Genomic DNA, 24,660 nt, shown 5'->3' with positions numbered 1-24,660 from the left:
GATGGATATGGACATATTGAGTTTCGTATAACGGACCAAAGTATTTGAAAAATTTACACATTACTTTATCTACACCCATTCTAAAATGTGATTTATTTTTACAGGCACAAAAATACTGCCTCATTCTACACTGAAAATAAATTAATCAAGCGTAGTCAATGCTTGGATTATAAATATTTCTATCATGTTGTTTTAACATGATAATAAACGACCTACATAGCGGTTAGACCTCCAGACATCTGAAAAAATAACGTTATAAAAATACGCTCCACATTTCACGCGGCAGCAGCCCTACGCACTAGGCGCGCGGCCTAGACCCACGCCCTAGGCCCGCGCTCGGCGCTCTTATGGACGACTGACTAATTATATTTAGGTCTTGTTTTCTTTTACAATGATATTCATAGAATTTGTATGTATAATTATAACAAGAAACAATCTGTAAATTTAACTACAAATTTTATAAGTAATAATGTTACTTGGAATTCCGCAGGGGACTTACAATTTTTATATAATATGGTTTTTTCATTTTCTTATAAAATTTATTATATAGATAATAAATATATAAATGAATATGATACTCGTAAATAAATACATGTGTATTTTCCCAATTATAATTAAATTCTTTCAAGATATTTGCTTGTTTCCGATTTTTTTTATATAAAGAATAGTTAACCCATAAGTTAGAAAAATGTGTAAAAAAAAAATAGATTTTGTTGGGGCACTGAAAACATGTATCTAATATAAGAATTTTTCCACCCCACAGCAAAAAAATTAATATTTTTATTTCTGTAAAATCCAACAAAAAAAAGTAATAGAAATTATTTGGAGTTTTCGTTGAAAGCCGATAAAAGCCACGCTGTGGGTTGTCGAGTGTGTCAAATTATTATCGAAGTTTCGAGAGAGCAGAGTTCTATGCACCCGCCCTTGGGGAAGGTTCGTTGCACTCCCGCAGCCCGGCCGGGACGTCCGCCAGACGCGACGAGGCTCTGCCGCGACACCCGCCCTTGCCCGTTAAGCCTCCATTCAATAACTTCAGCTCTTACATTTTCGCACCCGTCTGTTGTTTATGCGAATTGTGAAATTCGAAGTTTAAACTTTTTTAACTTTGATTTTTTAGTAGATGTTTTGTGCAAGAATATAATTCTAGTGTAGATAACGTGATTAACAAAATCACATCAAGTGCCCTTTCTTTCTGTTTTATAAGCCTTTAAAAAAACAGACAAACTCGAACAAAAATTATTTAATTATTATGTTCTTGTTATAACATGTGCACGAAAGTCAAACGCGCTGGAGTTCGCGGAACAGGTTCAACCGGGGCCGCCGCAGCGGACGTCTCGTAGTGCGGCCATCGCCCCGCCCGCCCTAACCGTAACCCGCCCTAGACCTGGCCGTCGCTGAGAGCGATATCTGAGCCCATAGGTTACCTTGAAGAGATTGACTTTCAATATCTGACTTATTTGAAGTCGCTTTTGTATTACATTTCGTAATTACGTTTAAGAAAGTTTTGCCAGACAACCTTTACAAAACGTTGTTATTAAATCACAGTGATTATCACATAACGTGATAAAATTTTATCACATTTTTTAGCATATTATTATATCTTTAATATCTTGGTTACTTAAGAGTTAATACGATATGTATTGTTTATTAATGCCTAAGTCGTTTGCGTTTCATTTCACGTGTTCTTAGCAACAAAAAACTACATGTGACGTTTTTTAACCCACTGGAAAGTCTCATTAAATTATTTTTGATAAAATCATTCCTGGGCGAGATAAGTATTCGTAATATAATAAAATAATTATTGTTGTAAGGTGATTTAGTACAGTTTAAAATTATTTGAAAGTTTTAAATTAAATACGTAAATGTAGAAAGGCACTGTAACTTTCAGAATAAATTATTTAATATTGCAGCGTAGCTACTTCTTACTGAATGCGTTCAGTCACCCTGCCCGAACATCTATGGCGTAGAGGTCGCCTCTACGCGGCTACGGACATTCGTGTCTACGACCCGATGACAGGGGACTCGGTGCAAGTTTGGTAATGGATGTATAATCTCTTACGTATCTCTTATACGTATCTCGTATATATTATATTTTTCTTTACTTATTTATTAAAGTATTTACTTATTTGTGTTAAATATTTTTAATTCAATATGAGGTCATTTACAGGAAATAATGAAGGTTATATAAAAGGTTTTTTTTAAACTTATAAAAATTGTCGTTCTTTAACTGAACTACTTATAACGTAATTGACATATGACCTTTCTCAGTGTTTATAATTACATAATAAAAATTTTGTACACTTTAAATTAAAAAGCATCATAATTTCAGTACGTATTTCTTTTTACTAATAATTTACTTATTTGTTTTAATAAAATATATTTGTTTAATCTGGTAAAAAAATTAATGATTGACTGTTATGTTTATTATGTTGTGAAGTGAAACAAAATAATAAAATTCAGATTATATCAACTATTTATAAGGTGTAGCGGTAAGGTAAGGGTTAAGTCGGCAGTGCGCCCTGGGCGGGCGGAAGGCAAGGGCGGCGCGTCCTGCAAGGGCGGGCAGCGACCGCGCCGCGGCGGCGTCCCCTCGACGGTGTCAACGCACAATTCGGCATTTTTATACCTTAACACTATACCATGTTAAGGTACTATTTATCTAGTTTATTGCATATATATAGTTTGTGTTATGCGTTCTTAAACTACTAGTCAGGTTTTTAGTAAACTTTAGTAAAATAAGTTTTGTGTAAAATCAAAAAAACGAATATAAATGTGACTTGTTTCGAATAAAACCTTTTAGTTTTTACGTTATTCGGTACTTTGGTATTGCAACACATGTTTGCTATGAATTTTTTTTAGATAATCATGATGTCTATTGTTTAATTAGTATCAAAGTAAGAAATGAACATTTATTTTTAATAGTAATTAGCTATCTGTGATCATTATCTATTCTCTAACGTGAAGGATTAGTTCTTGTGCAGCTAATTAACTCTTGAATTATGAATTGTAAGCCAATCATTAAAATAAATCATTGATTTCAAAGCAAAAACTCTTGACAGTCATATTTTAATTATATTATTTGACAGAATTACGTTTTTAGCTATTGAAGTTTATAAGATTTAAACCAAGATTTCCATCAGACCCTATAAGACAGGTGAATGAACTTTGAAAGCATTTGTTTTCTAATAGCTGTGCCTAGTTGAACCTTCCCCAAAGCGACGGGCCCGGGCGCACAAGGACGCATCGAGCGCCCTCTAGACGGCAGTGTCGACGCCCCGGGTCCGGCTGTTACAGCCTCCTTGCACACTATATTTGGTAACAACGTATTAGCCTGGGATTATAACTGATTGAATAATTTTCATAAGATTGAATCAATACATTTTTTACAATCGGATTGTTTGACGTCAAGTGGTTTGTATTAATATTTCGTTTGTCAAGTGAATGTAGAGTGGACAAGTGAAGCCGCCCTCTAGACGGGGTGCGTCGGCCGCCCTAGCGCGCCCTCTGCGGCCTCCGCACGCACTGCACCCGGGGTTATTGTGCGTATCTCAAATTTACATTGCCTTGTCTATGCCCATTAAACATTAACATCAAAAATAATATCAATTAACTTGAAAATAAGATTTAACATTATATTGTAACAAAGCTTGTATTAAAAGTAATTTCTTGACTACGTATTCAATATTGTCAAGTATGTTTTTTAATTATCAAAAATGCTTACTGTGGGTTTCTAAGACCCCAATCTCCGTTTAAAACATATTGTTATCTCTGTTTTGTCAAAGATAAGCAAGGATAAGGATATGTATGATACAGGGGTTTTAGTTTTAGAAACCCACGGTTAGGCATCAACATCATCAACGTAAACTGTAGATAACCTAAAAACGTTAATATTGTAGATACCAGTGATAGACGCCAGCAACAACAACATCGGTTGCATGAATGGGTCGGCACTCCCGGTGAAATACCACGACCACATAGAAGACAGGCGTGAAGTAGAAGCAATTCCGCGTTTCGTCCGGTGGGTGTGGTACCGAAGACCTAATTTTACCACTTCCCACCCTTTTCTTATAAGGAAAGGATAAAAAGGGGTAGTGAATTTGACGGAGGATGGGACGCATAGGAAGGGGAAATATTTTTTTTCTGCACGTCCCTTCCTCTGTCGATTAAAAGTAGGCAACGCATCTACAATTGCGGGTGTCTCTGTGCAGTTGTCGCTTCGCTATTTTGGCGAATCAGGTAGCTGCTTGCGCGTTTGCCACATTATAATATAATAAAAGTTAAGTATGACTAGATATGTTAAGTAAGTTATACATAATCTCGTCTTGACATTATCCTCGAGTTCAAAAGTAAGAGCAATCATGGAAACCGTTTAACTTAGTAAATTTATTTTGACGGAATATGTTGTTTTAAAATTAAAAAATAACGTAGTTCAGTTCAAAAAATAATTTTTCTTTATATTAATTTGTTTTCATCGTGCTGTGTTAATAATAACTGTGAGATAGGAATGTTTCTCTCCGGTAGCGGTGACGAAGAGGACCTCAACCTAATTCCAGTACTAATTCCGAGAGCCGGCCGCTACGCACATCGTTGGGAAATTTACTTTGATGCGTTATTCACTGGTATTTGCAACTGAACTTACTTCCTTCAGTATAAAAAGTAATAAGACCAACAATAGTTAAGTTTGCCTTCCATAGGTAGGCACAAATTAACATACTTTTGGTAATCCCTGTATATACGTACATATAAAACGTTACACATAGAAGAATTTTGTGGACCTATTTAACCTTTACGTACTTTATAGTCATAAGTACAAAAAATATTAAGAAAAGATATACAAATTGAATTTTATTACCTCGTTAGTTATAATTAACTGAGTTAAACATGATCGTGGCAAAGCCAGCGAGTTGTAAAGCTAGATAAAAAAAAACCAACGTCATCCGATAAACCAGATTTGGAATGAAGACTTGCAAGCGACAAGTGACAAGCGACGAGCGGCAAGCGGCTACTTGTCAGTGAAAACCGTAAAGCGACAAACGGCAAACGCGATTGGTGAGGGCTTAGCGGTAAGGAAAGAGTCGCAAGTCACAAATGATAAGCGATGACCTTTTCATTTAGTTCTTTATAACGCGGTTGACTGGTAGACACCGCTATAAGTCCGCCAATTGTTCTCTAATATGCAACAGAGTTTAAACAAATAAATCGTTGAGCGACAAGCGGCAAGCGGTGAGCGGCAAGCGGTAAGCGGCGAGCGGCAGCGGAGGTGGCCGGAGTTATTATCTATGCGGCCGACCTCAGTCGGGCATCGAACTGCGGCAAGTGGGTCAATGCAACACGCGACGTCCCTACGCCGCGCTCACGTCACCGAGATACAAATGATTGGACGAGCGAATTGTGCAACCGCACGCCAATAAACAATGCAGATTACTACACGGTATACTGCTAGCGACAGACGAGCACTAGTCAGGCACAGAACAACGTTAACTTTCCACTCATCATACATTGGAACTTACACTGTGGTCTTTGTATCTAGAGCATCTTAACTATCAATTTACAAGGTCACGTTTTCCTATAATTGCTAATTTTATTAGCTGTTGTTAGACAAATGAATTACTCGAAAAGGATTCGTAAACATAATGTTGTTACTACTTTCTTTTTAATATACTTTTAGCATGAGTACAGTTCTCCGTTCTTACAACAATTCAAGGGGTTCTTGATTCGTCTTTGTTTTTTCAATAATTTCATAAATAAACGAATAAGCTATAATATTTATTTCTATTATTAAGATATGGAGTTGATTTACAAATAGTTGAGGAAAATTTTTTGGTGTCGATAAAAAAAAATCGATTGCAAAACAACACCACGATTCCATAATAAGTAGATAAATAATATGAATTGTAATACTTAAAAATATCATGTTATGATAACAACCTTTCAAGTCAAACATTTAAATTGAAAAAAATATAGTCACTTGTAAATTATCCCAACATTTTCTGCTTTAAATTATTTTATTATTTTCACTATTATGTTTACGTAGAAAGTTAAGGCAATTGTAATTTTATTACCGCATGATTTTAAAAGCAATCTTTTTATAAAAGGCGCATCAAATATAATATTTAATTCGTGGCTTGCAGACGAACTGCTTTTATCGTTGGGAGGAAAACATCGCTCGGAGGGAAGTTAATAATCTCAGTTGCATAATGTCTCGACACACATTCAACTCTCATGCCACATACGAATGTTATGTACTAAACACATTTGTATATATATAGCATACAGTACATAGTACGAGTATACAGCTGTAGAGGTTAACGCTGTCATCGTACATACAAATATGCTATTTATATAAAGACTAGCGTAAAACTATTAACACTTTATGCTTTACTAGCGACCCGCCCCGGCTTCGCACGGGTGCAATGCAAAATATACCTACTACAGAATAAATGCACAATTTATTTAAGGTACTTAAATGGATAAGGATTAATGCTGTATTGTTTAAAATCACTTCGTAAAAGAATAAAAATGGTTATGCTGGGTTATCCCTAAGAGATAGACGTATACCATCGCGGACTTTTTTGTTGAACTTTTTAAGGTGAACAATACTGTAATACATTATTTTGGTCTATCTCGTAGGGTTCAGCCAGCGTTTGCAATATAAGCGCAAAAAAACGTGCTTATTTACGACATCACATTAGAAAACTTTAAATTTATCAGTGTTTCTCTACTATATTATGCATTTATTATACATACAAACCTTCCTTAAGAATCACTCTATCTATTAAAAATAACCGCGTCAAAATCCGTTGCGTAGTTTTAAAGATCTAAGCATACATACGGACATACAGCGAAAGCGACTTTGTTTTATACTATGTATTGATATTGATTTAGACTTGAATCATTGGCGATTAATGTAGCGTTATTCCAATCTATCCCTTTGGAGAAAAAGAGACTGTAATATGTGATGTTTTGGTAGTGAAACCTAGCAGATAAAATGATAAGTTCATCTGTTTGACTTTGGAATTCTGCAGGACGTATGTAGACAAAAACTGTGACCTTACAACGAACTGCAAGTCTATAAGTCCCAATTTACTTGTATTTTATTGAATTAAAGTCTTTCCGGGGTAAGGTTGCTGCGTTTGCGCCGCTCCAAACAACAAGTTCGACTAATACAAGGCTCGCTCGTTCAAGTGGAACTATCTGAGACCTGACCTATTGCAACACGCTAGCGATGACCGCCGGCTCCGCTTCGACGTCGCGAATCGCAATTTTTTTATACAATTCGCCGATTAGACTTAAAAGGATAGCGTTCGTGTCACCGTCTCCGTTGCACTTAATAATACTAGGGTACAATCACTTAAAACATAGTAAAATAGACATTAATTCCTAGATCATAGGGATTATCTAACTCGCATTTGTGTTGTTTTTAAACAAAATTGCATTTACAGCTGTGATAAAGGAAAATAGACTTTATTTGTTTGAAGGTAGAGTGGTAGATTGTTGGCTGTTTGTGTTGGTGGTAGTGTAAGTGGGGCGGACGCCTTGAGAGGCACATTTACATGGCGCGGCCTCGCGCGGTCGCCGGCCCGGCCACCGCCGCGCGCGCGGTTTCCTTCCTTCCCATCTGTTAATCTATATCGGTTATTTCTGCCCACTACTATTTAGAACATAGATACGTTTATGAAGTCTAATATAATCAATGTTTTAGTTTGAATGTGGTCTATATATTTATTGGTACTTTGTTATAAGAGGAAGAATTATTTAGATATTATTGACTACATTATGGTCAACTAAATAAGGTATAACTAGCGGAATCAAGGATGATAAGATTCCGTTTGCAAATCTGCAACAAAATCTCTTGCTCCTTATTCATATCTTGAATCTATAAAAGGCTCGGCGCCAGCGGCTGCGGTACTGTTTGAATTTATTACATTGTACATGTACAATATGCTTTCATTAAATACTGTATGACCTTATTATGGTAACAGTTCGAGTTCATTTATTTATTCGCAATGAAATATCGCTCACGATATGTGGCCGCGTAGAAATAGTTGTAGTCAGGTTTGTGCAGAACTGGACTTAATCTTGCTTATATTATAAGTGCGAATGTAACAATGTCTATCTATCTCTGTCTTTTATTAGGAAAATAGTCTAAGTCATTAAAAATGCTATCCAAAGACAGTATTTCACGCGGGCGAAGTCGTAGACAGAGCTAGTATAGTAAAAATAATTTAATATCCTATGATTTTCAGACTAACCGTGGATTTTTAAGACCTATATCCTCATTTTCAAAGTAATGACAGTGATTACGATATGTTTTATTCAGAGATAATGGTCTCAGAAATATACGTTAAAATAGTAAATCCCCATTTATTAAATACAAATTAAAAAAGCTAGTCATAAATGTAATGATAGATGTATCCTTTGATATTCTCTGTTGTGCTTTCATTATTAAAATTCCTTCTGTTTGAACACGAATACACAAGTACATGAGAAGTATTGTTTAGTACTCGTAGTAATAGAGTCCGCCGGCCGCGGCGCCTCAGCTGCAAATTAACCTCTTTTACCAATTACTGCTCTACTCAACTGTACGTACATTCGTAATTTTTTTTAATACATTTTAACGACAATAATATAAATATATAAAGAAAATTTATTATCAAACAATTTCCTTATTACTAGAAACCGATACCTTTTTAAGTACTTTGAAAAACCTGTCGTTCATAATTTTTCGTGCAATTTTTTTAAACTATTATGTTACAGGACAAATTTAAAATGCAATGAAATCGCAATGGGAAAGTAGAACGCAGACGGCCTATACAGTCTAAAATGATGACAAGAACAACCTCTAAAAATTAGTTATAATATGATAAAGGGAGCAAGAATGTGAACAGTTTTTCTCATTTCGTATATTCAATACAAAGGGGAGCTATTCAGCGCTATTGTTTATAAAGACAGTGACACACTAGACAGGACTACATAAATCCTCAAAATAAATCGATCAATTTCCAAATGATAAGAAATGACTTCAAGGATTTTTTTAAATTTCAGGATTTTTCTAAGGGACTATATCAAAAATATCATATGTGCAAAATCTAGGCATCTAAGAATGACAGAAAAGGCACTTTTTATATACACTATTATTTGGCTTCTACACCAGAAAATTTACTTCAGAAAACCTTATTTTAATTTAATTTTGAGATAACAATTCATATGAAAAGTAAAAATTTAACTTCTTTTCAAGTCTGTGTCAATTCATATTTATGCTAGTGTGGCCCTGACTTTACTTTCCCCGAAGCGCCCAATGGACTGTGAAATGGGTCCTAACTGGCCCTGAAAGAATGCTCACCTATTTACTGTACTAACGTATATTTTATCTCCCACTGGGCATATATTTATGATTTATGTGACGAGAAAACGAATTATCCTCCAACATATTTTCCCGCACAGAAACGAATTTTGTCATGTCTAGAGTATACGTTATGAATTAAAGCTTACAAAAGATAGATTATATTGCTCTATATTAACGTATTATGTAAAAATGTTTAATTGGAACTCTTATAATTTTATAGAGGTAATAAATAACTAGTTTATATTTCTAACACCATGCTATGACCACTAATCAATGTCTGCCTTCGTACTAAGTACCGAAAGTGTTCACTAAGGCCCGTGACCTGGGTCCACAACCCGCTACCCGCAATCCCCTCGACGCCTGCGACCTCGGCCCGCTCGAATAGATAGTCGCAAATGTGCGTCGCCGCTCGCGAATTTAGATCCGACATCTAGAGTCGGTTACATAAGCATGCGAGCGCATATGCTACGCCATGCCGGCATCCTGTCCCACTTACTGAGGTGAACCGGTCCGCTCTATCGGTAGCACAAAAACTATTACACCCTAGTTCCACTAGCACGACGATGAATACGCAACTTCTATTTCTATAAGGTATGTATCATTTACGTAACCATATCGTATCGTAAAGAACGAGTAGTAGTCGCACGACTTGTCTCTTAGTATAAACGGATTTTTAGCGCTACAACTAGTTTTCAGTATTAATTCTCTGAGTGGGATTGCTAATGATTTTTTTTGTTCCTACTTAGGGGCCAGCGATGTTAATATATTTAATTGCAGATTAATTATTCGGATGATTAGTTTAAAGGAACTGAACGGTTTTAGATATTTTATTTGTAAATTACATAGAGTAAATATCGAAAGTATTCCATCGAATTTAATTGTATATAGTGAGAAAACTCGTGGAATATTCGCAATTTATTTAAGTGAGTGCGTCACGCGATACTAACAAACCTACAAACTAACACAATGAATAGTATCGTTCGCAATAAATTGAATTCTATTGATGGTACGATTGTCAATTAGTACGTCACGTCGATGTCGCGTGATTAATGAGTTCAAAGCCCTAAATGGCGGGAAGGTCGAGTCACTTCTGTCACTCGCGAGGACCACTCCAGCTATCTGGAAACCGTTCAACATAGACCTACATTTAAAATACAATCAAACACTTATATTGGAATCACAGAATCTCGCACTACACAATGAAGATCAAAATATGTATACTGAACATCGTGTTGATTTGTAATTCTGAAGTGTTTACTACTTGAATAGGAACTGACCTAACGTACAGTAAATTAAATACTAGATTCAATTCAGGCCTATTTTTATTACAACTTACAAATGCTTTCAAAATATTTCTTAAATTCCCATCTTAACGTGTAAGTTTCTGGTGTTCATACCAAGATATTCGGCAGTGAAACAAGTATCGCAAGCAAGCATTTCAGATGAGTTTTAAAAAGTTTTTAAAGCTACGTGAATTACGCTGGTAGAGTAAACTGTACGTACCGTGAAAGTCACTGCGACCACTTTAGATTGAGTAAAGTGATGCTCATTTATTCATTGTAGTATATGGTATATTATTTAATTTACAGATTTTTAATTAAAACTCTCTATCAATTTCCACATTTAATTTTTATAGTCTGTTACTTTTTAAGTCAAAAAATTACTAATACTGTTTATGCTTCCTTACAGATATATAAATGAAGACCGGAATATGTTTTCAAACTACAATATTATCAGTATCATAGCAAAGCATTTCAATAGAAATTAACAATGACACGATGATAAACTGCAAACTAATAGTTTGAATTTGCATTGTCTCTTTGGTTTTTTATTGCGTACAAAGATAACAAAACAAGGCGTGGCGTTGGAAACTGAAACAAGAAGAATCCTAATAATGCTTTTGAACTTAATCATCTTTATACGATAGAGACAAAAACCACAGCTATTTTCATTGAAATAAAACTGTTTGCTAAATTAACTTTACAACGAAACAATTCTAGAAAACGGACAAGGAACGTAAATAAAGTGTTAAGTTTATACTCTATTCACAATAAACTCTAGAATAGTAAATCAATTATGTGAGCTGTTTTAAGAACCAGATCTCACAATCTACGTATGCCCAGGTGGTTGTTACTTAAATGTTATTTGGAATAACATATTGCTAGAGCGGCGCGTATTAAGAACATATAGGTACCGGTTTACGAGCGAGTGTCCGCGTGTTGCAAAACACTCGCCTTGGGCCTTGCTACATACGTGCCCCGCGCCCTGCGCCCGCGCACCGTGCGTTATCAAATTATGTATACATTATGTGCAATTTACTTACGGCTCGAGTAACATTTCGCCTTTTACACGCCTAGTTAATATCCTCGAGGCTGTCCGTATGTAATTTAACGGCAGGAATTTATAATATTACAATACCAAAAATGAATACGATTTTATCTCGGAATTGCGAATGTGTAAAATTTATTTTAAATTTTAACTCACTATTTTTAAAAATTAGTGTTAACTTTATGCCTTTATTTTGTATATTTCCTATTCGATTAACTGTTTAACTATTGCTTTTAACAATGGATTAATAAATTCAATGAACATCGTCCAAATAATTTGTATACGCATTGTACAAAAATGGTTTTAGACATTTTATGTCGTGTGGAACTTTCAATTACCAAATTAAGGTAAACCACTGTGACCTATACAATGATTAAATCCCATATTTTATTATTATTACTAACAGGTCAGTGAACTTAAGAGTCATACGTACTTTGTATGCATAAGTGAGTTGAATCAGTGATTTATGTGGAAATAAATTTTCCTTCCCGGACAGGTAACGCGGAAGAAACTATTTGCATACATACGTCTTCCGCCATTTTAACTTGTTTTTTATTGATTATCCTATTGTTGTTCTAGCGTATCAATGACAAAACGCTATCTGCATATTGCAGGCCAATTCTATGCACTTTATATGATAGCTAATTAAATGAAAACAATTGAAAAGTAAACCTAAGTTCATCAACCTTCAAGCTTTTTGGAAAAACTTTGTTTTGAAATTGGACAATCATTTATTGGAACTGAACTGTTTCTGGGAAAATATTTATGAATTCAGTTTAACTCAATTTTTTACGATACAAGTATGCAAGTGAAATTTTACTTGTCTTGTTAAGTTTTGACTATGTATGGATTGCGAGTGCGAACTAAGTCCTTTAACTAACAACAAAGTACTGCCAAATACAGAATATATTTGACAATGTTTTTGATAACTTGATATCTACATTACATCTGATGTAAATGCTTCCTTTACAATATAATTGTCATACGTTTATATTCATAAATATTTAAATGAATTTGGAATAAGGAATGCCCCGGCAAAGGTGCAGCAACCGTACACTGCGGGTAGCAGTCAATTGGCAACTGGCAACACAATCTGTGTGCTCTGTGTGCGGGGGAGGGGGGTCGTAGCGGGCAACATTGCACTTGGCGCGCGAAACCGTGTCATGGCCGAGCGCGCGGAAAACGCGCGCGGTTACACAACGCACAACTATACCTGCCTCCCCCCACAGCACCGCGCTAACCCCGCACTCGTTCCGTTCATTTGTTGATCTCTTAGTGAAAGATGAGGAAGGTACATTGTGTTTTCTATCACTAAGTACCGATTTGTCATAAAATTTTGGTAAAATTTACTATTCAAATAAGTTCTTATTGTAGTAACGTGTTCCGTTGTACGACAATACGAGTATGTAAACAGTTCTATAGAGAAAACTACCTGTTTTTGTAACAGATGTTTAGGCAATGGAAACCAACGCTTACGTATAATTTCATACTTTAATATTAATTATATGCAGTATTAAGAATTTAAAATGTTACTTTTTCCTCTTAAATATTATCATGAGCTTTAAAAATAATAAGTACTTAGTGTTATGAAACTTTAAACTTCAATTGCAATACGATAACCAATTTAAACGTAATTAAGTGAACGATAAACACTTTAATACGTATATTATCACATGATAACAATGCAATCCTGTTTAAATAAAATAAATAAATTGATATAAACTTACCTCTATGATGTAAATAGTACAAAGTTGACTTACCTGGAAAAGAAATATCACTTTTAAAATATATATGTCACATATAAGTATTTAAAAACAAAACAATGTTATATGAAGTCAAGGCAAATCAAGGCAATGGTTATGTTCCTAATAATCGAGCTTTAATAATATCCATAGATTAAGTGAGTATAATGTACTTTGTATGTTAGGACGAAAATACATTTTTGTCATTATCAAAACGATGTATTTCGGTTGCGATGGTGATGTTACTTTGACAGGAACGAGCATCTGACCACCTGATTTCGTTAAAAAAAGAGATTATTAGAAGCTTATATATTATTATATAAAATATGTCAGATAAGCAAAAATGGATCCAGATCGATGGGTTCGGCTGTTATATGGCTCAGGAATTAGTATTAACCACATATGTACAAGTATCATCATCATCATCATCAGCTCCTAATATCGTCTTTTGGCTTTTTAAGACAGATAGACATGCAAATTATTTAACAGTAATAACTTCATAATTAAAATAAAATTTTACGGACATTTGAAAAAAATGTGAGGAATTCTATTAATTCGTTAGCGTGAAATTCAGTTGACATGTTGTGTGACACCTAGGGGCGTGCAGGCTAAAGTTGTGCTAATAGAGCGTGCAGCCGCGGGGAGGATAGGGAAAAAATGATCGCACCCTCAGTCTCGCGCGTAAGGGATGAAGGAACCGTAGATGACACTGATGCAAAAACTATATTCAAGAGGTTCTGTATTGAAACTTAGCTACATATTATCCTGATTACCTGATTTATTGTGAGCTTTTGCCAATAATATTTAACCAAACTTCTTATTGATTTACCTTAGTAAAAGTTTAATGCTTAAGTTTATCTTAATTAACTGGTGTTCTGAGAAAGTAATAGAAAGATCAAGATTTTTTGGTCTGATAAATTCGTCGTAATTTAGGCAAAAAAATCTGAAGAAGTTGTGTTTAATTGGAAAAATCTCTTTTATAGTAAAGACAGACTAAATTCGTACTAATGGTTTTAGCTAATGACGAGCGTAACTCTAAAAATCACCACTATTAATTTTAATTTTACATCTTTAAAAACACGACACGGACGACTTAAATTAATGACAGTAATTTTAAGGTAAAGTGGCGCCTGCGACCTTTAACATGGGTCCCGAGCACTAGCCCCAAGCCCGAAACCCAGAGCCACAAATGGTGCATTTTTTTTTATCTCGCACTGAGCAATAATGATGTAAGAGTCAAGTTACACGGTTACATATTTATCAAATATAATTTATTACACGTTAGTTTTTTTTTTCTTTTCGAAAGTTTCTTAATTATACAATTTAATACGCATATATTGTGTTATTTTTCTTATTACAACGTTTGTTTACTAGCAATTTATTAGAGTATTAAAAACTAGTTATTAAATAAGAGAACAATACTGAAATAGTGTTAGCTAAATAATTTAAATTCGGTTCACAGTATTATATTATCGAAGTGATCCGTTCGCCGTTAGACTCTATGAATTTCAAATGTAGATGCGAGATGCATTAGTTATCGCAAACCTACCACACTATCCACTTCAACTGGGAATTATGTCCTAACATAATTCCCAGAATATAATATTTTTCCGTCATATATTTAATTCAAAATAGCTTAACAAATATGTAATTAAGAAATAACTTAGATAAGTGGCCCTCATGCCTTCGTCCTATAAGAGTTCATTGAACCTTAGCAATAGTAAACAGCATTAGCACAGGCGAAGGCCCTGCGAAGGTAAATCGTTTATCCTATCCATAGCTTTCTATTGTTTGAGAAAATTAACTGTATTTAAACATTATAAGGAAATAAATTACTAGCTGTCGCCTCCGACCGCGCGCATTAGAAAAATACTTAGTAGTGGTATGAAAAATAGATAAAAATCGGTCAAATGGTTTCGGAGTATGGTAACTAACATTGTGACACGATAATTTTATATATTATTAACATCATTAGAATAATTGAATATTTAGTAATTACTGAACAAAAATACTATTCTATTTTATATACTCCTCACAATAAGTATTTGAAAATGATGATCGACTGAATAAATTAGCCAAAAAAAGTATGCGAAATAAATATTGGTTTTATTATCAAGATTTAAAGGAAAATATCTACAAATAAAGGGCGCTGAATGTTTCGAATTGATTCAATAATATTTTAGGTCATATGCAATGATGTCACATTTCTAAAAAACCCGTAATGACATAAAATTGACACAGTGTCACTGACACATTTGTGACAACCAACTCGACCGCATCCTCGTAACTCATTACTAGAACGCATTCCAAAGAAATGTTCATTTTATGTTATATATCTATTAACTGCTTAAGAGCGTCGGTGGCTCAGAGGTTAAGCACTTGACTTGTAATCTGCAAATCCTGGGTTCGAATCCCGCTATGTTCCAATGTATTTTTCGAAAACATCGTGATGCAATCTTGCACATATTTGAGAAGAATTTCAATGATATGTGTGAAGTCAACCAACCCGCACTGGGCTAGCGTTGTTGACTATAGCCTAGTCACCCCTAAGTTATGTTAGGCTTCGAGCCCCTGGGTGGGGATTGTATAGTGAGCTGATGATGACTAACTGCGAAATTCCTCTCCTCAAAAACATTTTTTTTCTCATATTATATGTTCTCACAGGAGATATCTAAAGTACCGGTGAAATAACAGATTAATTAGGAACTTCTCTTTGGAAAGATTATATCCCGATGACGGTAGCCATTTTTGCACAACTAACTGAAGGAAAAGATCTTTTTTTGTGAATATGTATGTTTTCAAGTATTATGTATGGATGAGTCTGTATGAATGTCAATTGTGAGTGATTGTAAAGTGTCATTTTATTTGGGATTTTACAGTCGTTACGGTTGTTTTTATTTTATTATAAATTACTAATTATAAAACATTAGTGGGTTTTTACCGTTCATATCCATTATACCTTATATGAGAATTCATGACTCACATAAAATTAGGTAAGTTATTAAAAATAAACCTATATTGTTTATTACCGTTGCAAAACAGATGTGTTGGATGCAGTAACATGAGGGAACTGTTTTCATAACTTCATGTCCAGATTTGTAAGGCATTTTCAATGTTTCATCTAGATAAGTGGATCAATAAAACTTAAACTTAAACTTATAAGTCTTTAATATCAAAAATACCTATCGTAAGTTTAAACAAGTGTAATTTAATACTAAACCCTTTTAGCGCCATCTACTGGCCATATTTATTAACTCATCGATAATATATTTTGAAAATTAATTAAACAGGCAGACGTGGATTACTGAAATAAAAATCTTTGACAAAACAGAGTTAACAATAAATTTAAAACATAGATTTTGGTTGAAATCAACGGTTAATAAGATAGAATAATAGTTACAACGCCTTTTGTTTAAAAAAAATATATAACTTTTGCAAATACAAAAGAATTTCCAATATTCGTGCGTGTCAATGTAATAAATTATATGAAATTGTCACACAAGTGCACGATCTAAATGTTCCGGCGCAGGTTCCGCTCCGCCGCCGCAAAAATAGGACACGTACGTACCTACGTAACTACGAAATGTCCTTTTAATAGTCAAGTAAAGTGGACACAGATCGTACACTAATGTTACCAATCGTATAAGAAATACGGGACTTATTTCAAATCTAAACGAGTTTTGATACTCAAAGAGAAAAAAATAGATTTTGATATTTAATAGCAAGTACTCTATAAAATCTTTTTTTTTATTTAAAAATGAAAACTCTTGCTAAGAATTGATGTTTTTAATATAGACATTTATTATCACAAAAACTCAATAGATAGCTAATTCACATTGCAAAATTCAGTGTAATCAAGTAGATGAACACAGTCAATTTTTGACAATGCGACCCAGCATATTTAATGATTACTTAAACAATCCTTTAATGTCAATGTTATGCCAAATCTACACTATTTCTCTTACTTAACGACTTTGGGAGCGAAATTTTGTCACAATTTTATATCATTGGGACTGTCCACATTTTATCTGGTCACCCTACACCTGATACATCGTTCGCAACGAGCTGCATGCGTCGTGGGCATGTGTTCCGTGTGTGTACACATGATGTGCGCGTGTGAGCGTGTGCGTTGTCATTGACATGGATAAGGTTGTCGTACTGCTCCAAGGAGCTAGCGTACAGTAGCTGTGTACAGTCGCCAACAGAAATGAATCCTAGCGAACCAGGATGTATGGATATTTAGTAAGACTCAAAACATTACTTAAATAAATAAAATTTAAAGAACTGTACTATCTAAACGAATCCGTTTTTTTGAGATATGTTAATATATTTTACTGTTTTATAATTATTGCCACTTCCGTATGTTTACGTTTAGATAGAAATTCATAAAATAAAATAAAAATATCCTACCCCAAACATATATGATCTAGAACACTGTAATCGTTTCAGTATAAAGTCCTGAGACTTAAATATTATGGTAGCGACTGTACCTGCTATATCCCTAATAATATAATATAGTTTTATAGACGCCGTTTCCGTTACAAGCCTCTTAGCTATTGCCACGTATCTGCAAATGGGCTTTTAGATAATACTAGATGTCGCCCGCGGCGTCACCTGCGCGGAATTTAAAAAAACCTTAATTAGTAACCTATGTGTTCTTCCAAATTATGTTCTACATCCATGCCAAATTTTATGCAGATCCTAACAGGCGTTCTAGAGATAACTTCAATCAAACATCCATCCATCCATTCATCTAAACATTCGCATTTACAAAATGAGTCAAATTAATATAAAAAAATATGTTTTTGTTCACAGATTAAAGGTGTTGTGTGGTTGACTTGTTATTTGATGTCAACTTCAACTGCCGAAACTTCTGTAAAATTACGGTTAATACAACGCCAACGAGCTTACGCAAAGTGTAACAGACCCTTAATTTGTTTGAGTTATCTGTGGTTAAGGATAGCTACGTAAATTTCTATATCTTGAAGCTTCTTTTACGGTGAATAAACAATGATTTTCTAGCCTTTTTTCAGGAATAATTAGCGTCTATTAATGAAAAGCCTTTTTAGTATACCTAAACTTTACAGAAGGAAACATGGCTTAATTGATATGACACTAAGACATTGTGTATTCACGTACTATGCATTCGTCTAGTGCGCGGTAAGTAGGCCGCAGCGACATAACAAATATCCGATAATGCGCACAAACATCGCACTCTCCGCACCGCCGAGCCTTAATGTTGTCTTTCTTATGTAATTAACTTAAGGCCCATTATACAGGAATTAACATGGACTACTACAGTTACAAAACTTGCAATACAATTTGTAAATTGAGGTGCAATTTAAAAACTTATAATTCTATGGCTCATATGTAAACTAATTGCGCTTGAAACTCTACCTTTGCAAGACAAAATTTTAAACAATTAATAACGACGCATCAAACATGAGTATATAATAGATAACACCAATCTTACGTCTTGTTTTTATCTCTACATCATTAGTTATTAAAGAGGAGTCTTAGGTATATGTGGCGATAAACATTTAAGTGTGTATCAAGCTTTATATGTGGTCTAGGCCGGGCGCTGCCCTGCTAACTGAGCCCAAGGCGACGCCGCGGCATATACTCCTGCACTTCATCTAATAGGCACTTATTTTACGCACTAGCATAACACAGTATACGCAATTTATCTGCCATCATTGCTACAATATTAAGATTATAAATTATATTAAAAATTTGAAACAATGCGTAGAGAATACAAATTAGAATCGTATAATGTAAATGTCATGCCTAAGATGTTTCCAAAACAGTGGTTAGCTGAAACAACTATTCCATAGACTATCCCACTATCCATCTGAATAAGGAAGGACTATACTAGATTGCGGTATGAACGTAATGGTTTCAGATTGTATGGAAACAAAAATTGTACAAACGAACAACTAACATTGATATATGCTACAAAATGCATATATACTCGTAATGCACATGAACCTGACGAGAATCGAGAACTTTCCATCGTTTATTTACGATAAAACTGAAATAGTAATACAAGCATAGGGGCGCTGGAGTCGCAATCCGGCGCATCTCGTATGACATAATAACAAACACACACATGCAAGAATATTTTGCTCCGAGCTGTTTAAAAGTGAGACGGACGTGTGCGATGTGCGCCCGCGCAGTGAAAACGGGGTCATGGTGCACTCACACACACACACCCGCGCGTGACGCACATTGCGTGCACGGATTGCGGATGTTCAACTCGAAAAATTTAGGGATCAAATTCGCAAAAGATCATCCGCCATCGAGACTAAGAGCTCTGCAGTTATTCAATAGTAAAAAAAAAATAATTTACCATTTACTGCATGACCTTATGACAGATAATAAGGTGCTCAGATATACTAAAAGTAAAAGCAAGCAGTCCCAAAGCAAGTAGGTATAAGGAAGATGAAAAAAAAAACATGTTTCTGTGTCGCTTCGCGGTACGTGTCGTAATAGTGCGCGATGCTGCGAGTGTCGCGATAAATATGAGAATTGAAAGCGTTTTATCAAACGACGAGGTCAAGGGAATGGAGGAATTGGATTCAATTACCGGGTAGAGTACAGTACAGTACAGATTGTAGACGTCGTAGCCACAATCAATTTTATGGCTCACGACAGGCGCGGCAGCAAAGCGGGCATCGCGGATCTCTTGCGGTAGGTCAGTTTACTATGCCGTTCTGATACACGTACCACGACATCTAGTAACAGGCGGCGAAACTATAATGTATTTCCTTGAAAAGAAAAATAGTTCTGCAATGTTTGTTATAAATTTTTTGATTGCAGCATATATAAAATAGTTTATGTTCAATTGTGATATTGAATAAATTCAATTAAATGATTGTTCAACTAATTGAATTCATATCATCGTAACACTACTGCTAAGGTGACCATAATATATTGGTTTATCTAATGGTTAAAAATCCCAAACATTGTTTCCGCTTCGTCAATTCAACCGTATTGGAATCTTTCAGAATAAATACTCAGAACCGGATATAGCATGCCTTGACTTACTTATGATTCAGTGAGACATCTCTTTGAACTTTGACGAGTATATCGAACAAGTTCTTAAATATTTTATAGGCTTAAAATTAGGCGATGAAAATATAACCACAATGAGAATAAGACAGAAAACCTAGTTATATTTTTGAATCACCAGTCAACGTTACGTAGAAAACATCTATTAGGGATATTATTTCAATTAATTAAATATTAACAAATCAGCATAAAAAGAACACTTTTCTACCAAAAATATCTTAAGACAAATAACATACGAAATCGACTTGAAATACGCGCAAAATGAGGAAAAAAACGTATGATTCAGAAACGCGGTGTGCGAGGTGCTGGGGCGTACAACGAATTTACAAATGAAACGGTTGCGACATATCAAAATGATGTCTTGTTTTTATAAAACCCGAAGCGGCCTTCCCGCGCCACGTGCGACGTCACCCGAATTATTGGCAACAACATATAGCTCGCCAATTAATGAGTTATATAAAAAACTTTCCACTGTTTATCCAAAGATGACGAAAGTTCACTTAATTCTGGCTTTTAAGGATATGTATGCAAACACTAAATCAAATTTATCGAATAGACTAGCTGTCGCCCGCGACTTCGTCCGCGCGCAGGAAAAAAACTTAATAGCGGTATGAATTTTTTCTCGCCTTTTAAACCTTCCCTAGACCTCCACGAATATTTCAAGACTAAGATAAATCCGTTCAGCCGTTCTCGAGTTTTAGTGAGACTAACGAACAGCAATTCATTTTTATATATATAGATTAGTTGAAATAAACATGGTTTTTGATCCATTGATATTATGACGATGTTACCGTCGATCGTGAACTTCTGCAGATTACAATCAGACTAGACACAATACAAATTATCAGTAAGTTACTAACCCGATATTAAAAATTTGACGTAATACATCTCGCCTACAAATGGTCTATGTCACACCTTCATTTTATAACATCTAGGTATATTTATTTTCAATTTACTAAAGCTCGTTTACATATGATTAAATTTATCAAAGTTTTCCCTTAGTTATGACGTATCGTAAAACTGACGTGTCTGGTCGCCAGACAACACGTCACGTCACGTCACAAGAGATACGGAGCGACCCGGTGTCACGTCAAGTGCTAATTAGGTCGCTCTACAACCACCGATCACCTTGACACGCTGCGCCATATAGATTTCGATGTTATTTCAGCAGTACTAGGAACTCAGATGTCGAGGAAACTTCGCTATAAGGAATGTTTTGATTCATTTTCCCTTTAACCTACATACTAATGTCTGTCATAAGGACAATTTTAATTATATATAAAACAAAATTGATACTAATTAATTGATAGAGTATTAAAAATATCCGCGAAGATAGTTTTTAATATGATAAGGATTTTATGAGCAAAACCCAACATGAGTCAAATTAGAAAATATAGTAAAAAAAAATTTTTTTCGAGTTAGTCTATGACTACATTTGAAATTTACGATTTATGGTATTTTAGTAAAAAAAAAGATACACTGTTATTCGGCTTTTTATTAACTTCAACTTCTGTGTAACGGAATATGTACAAAAAAGCACTTGTGTCAAGTCACGTATACGAGATTATATCAGTTTGTAAAGTCTCAAAGGAGCTGCCGTTTTCGGTAACATGAAACGAATTTGTACCACTTCAGAATTATCGTCTATTTTTACGTTGAAGTTAACTTCCCGGTGTTGATAATAATATAAATAACGTACGAATACAGAATTTAACATTATTATAACGAATATAATTATCTTATACTAATCGCCCTATATCGCTTTAAATGTGTTAAATTTGACGTTCATCAGTTCGCGCAATATCCTTAAAAAGAGGTACAAATTTTCTCTTCGCTTATTAGGTATGTGTGATGTTTATTGATACTATTTATTTCTAGGAAATTGAAGTATAAAAATCGTTTCTCTTCAATATTTATCATCCAGCAGTCATGTTGGTTAGTCACATTGACCTACATATTATATTGTTTCTATTGAATTGAACGATAGATACAAGTTTCCCGAAGTTAAAAATACCCATAATCAATTCAAGAACAATTAAAACAATTAATTTGATTTTAGATTTACATCGGTATATATCTAAGTACTAACTTAGGGTTTATTTTTTTTTGTTTCCTTATGTAGTTTACTTAACTCCTAACTATTCTAATATTGTTTAATGCCCATGTGTTGCCATCTAACGATGTTTCTTGTTAAATCACTGAGCTGGGTCGTCGCGATACAGGCTGCGCCTAGTGCGAGGATCCTGGATAATTCACTGTATTTTTGGATGTCAATAAATAATTTTTCATTTTTTTTTCATTTGTTAAAAAAAATTAAAAAAGTAGTTCTGTTTCAACTGTCAAGTATAATAACATTAAAACGAAATGAGTGAGTTAAGTATCTTGATAGAAATTTGCCATAATAATATTCTAGCAAAGGAAAGTCTGTGTAGGCTTTGACGCAAGGCTTTCACTTCCGACGCCGCGGCGGTGGTCAGGTTACCTGCAGTATGCACCGTAACTGTGCTATTATTATATTAGTAAACGTACTAGTTAATTTAAAAAACTGACTGAATTTACTTCTAAGATCAGAAGATCAGATTCCCTGAATCCCCTATAGTACTGGTACCTGCATAAAATTTGTCTATTGGTACAGTCAGACCCTTTCGCGGTGTTCCACTTACAGAAAAATTGCCTTAATTGGCAATGACACAAAACTCCGCTCCTTTTAAAAAAAAAACCAATTAGGTATAAGTGAGTAACTAAACGATGACATAACATTAAAAAGCAAATAGTCATGTACCATTAACTAACGTTTTTCTTTACAGACACATTTAAAACCTGTGTATTGGTTATTGTTTCCGCGTGGAGTCAATGTTCACGAAACATTCAAACGACTGTCGCTTTTAAGGTGGAATGTCGCCAGATTTCCCGAAAGTGCACTGTAAGTACGACCATTATTTAATTTGCCTATGAGTTCATGTGTTCCCATGTGTTATCGTGGTGAGTCCACGAGAATCCATTTCTATTAATGTGAACTTTATTGCAACCTACGTAGCATTAAACAATATAAATTATAAATTCTAATAAAAACAAATTTTGCACTCACTGTCAATAAAAAAGGTATAAAATAAATATGTATTAATTATGTTGAAAGCGGAATACTGTTAATATTTAATAAATAGTAACAGCTGAAAGTTAGAACCAACTCGGTATAGCAGCGATTAGGTCTCGTAAGATTATCATTAGGCATCAAGTAAACTTTCTCGCGGTAAAAGCGGCGGATCGCGAAAGGAAAATCGTCGCTACTTCCTCGAGCGGAAACTAAAAGTGGATTGTAATCGCGAGAGAAAACTGCATTAGTTGCTCAGTGCAACGAAGAAATTGCAATGCACTAGCCTTATAACTTACAACGACATCTATCAATGAACATTGAAACTATAAGTGTATTTCTAGCGACATCTAGTAGGCATTTTCTTTATTAATCCAAGAATCTTTGCTATCAATCAACAGATGTCGCTATTTCGACATGCAAAATTAAAATGAATGGAAAGCGAAAGCACAGACTTTAATAAGACTTACCTTTACCTCCACCAGCATCATGCACTTGCGGTTTCCCACTCGGCACTCGCTGCATCGGCGAAGCGTTTCCATAACTCATCCCCGTTCCGTTGTAATCCGAGCTCATGGGTTCCTGCTTTATACCACTAGATGTCGCGGCAAGTTTCTCCGCGAGCAGTGGATTTGCAGAAGCAATGTTATAGCGGCCATTGCTTATGTTATTCGCCACCACGTTGTTGATGGCGCTGGTACCGGAGCGCAGCAGCTGTTGTAGTCGCTGCTGTCCATTGTGGGGCGCGGCGATCTGGCTTTGCTGATAGTACTGCCCTTGCATTTGACTTCCGGACGCCGGCGATATATTGTTGTTTTCCTCTTGCTGAAACACGTACACCGAGAATATGTTTAAGTTGAATAAATAAAATATTAATATTATTTTTAATATACAAACTATGATATAGGTTAAGAACGAAAATGAAAGGATTTTTATAATTATTTTAATTGCTGGTAATATTTAAAAATTTCAGCGAACCAACTTTTGAAAATGCTGTACAACGGTGTCTAAATGTTTAATTTCAATATTTTGCGTGTTGATGGAGCATGTTGGACAATGAATCACAACAAATTATAAATTGC

At 34.8% G+C, this 24,660-nt stretch overlaps 1 protein-coding gene across 2 annotated transcripts in view; it reads right to left on the bottom strand.

Moving 5' to 3' along the window:
• Nucleotides 1–24,660, bottom strand: part of LOC106708453 (ecdysone-induced protein 74EF) — a 150,112-nt gene that overhangs the window by 65,082 nt on the left and 60,370 nt on the right. For both annotated transcript variants that reach the window (XM_014499975.2, XM_014499986.2), the window contains exon 7: nucleotides 24,049–24,403. In XM_014499975.2, the coding sequence (XP_014355461.2) occupies nucleotides 24,049–24,403 (355 nt within the window). The remainder of the gene's footprint in view (nucleotides 1–24,048; nucleotides 24,404–24,660) is intronic.

The sequence above is a fragment of the Papilio machaon genome, chromosome 3 (assembly GCF_912999745.1).
Source record: "Papilio machaon chromosome 3, ilPapMach1.1, whole genome shotgun sequence".
In the NCBI taxonomy this organism is placed as follows: domain Eukaryota; kingdom Metazoa; phylum Arthropoda; class Insecta; order Lepidoptera; family Papilionidae; genus Papilio; species Papilio machaon.
This window is presented reverse-complemented; position numbering and strand designations above follow the sequence as displayed.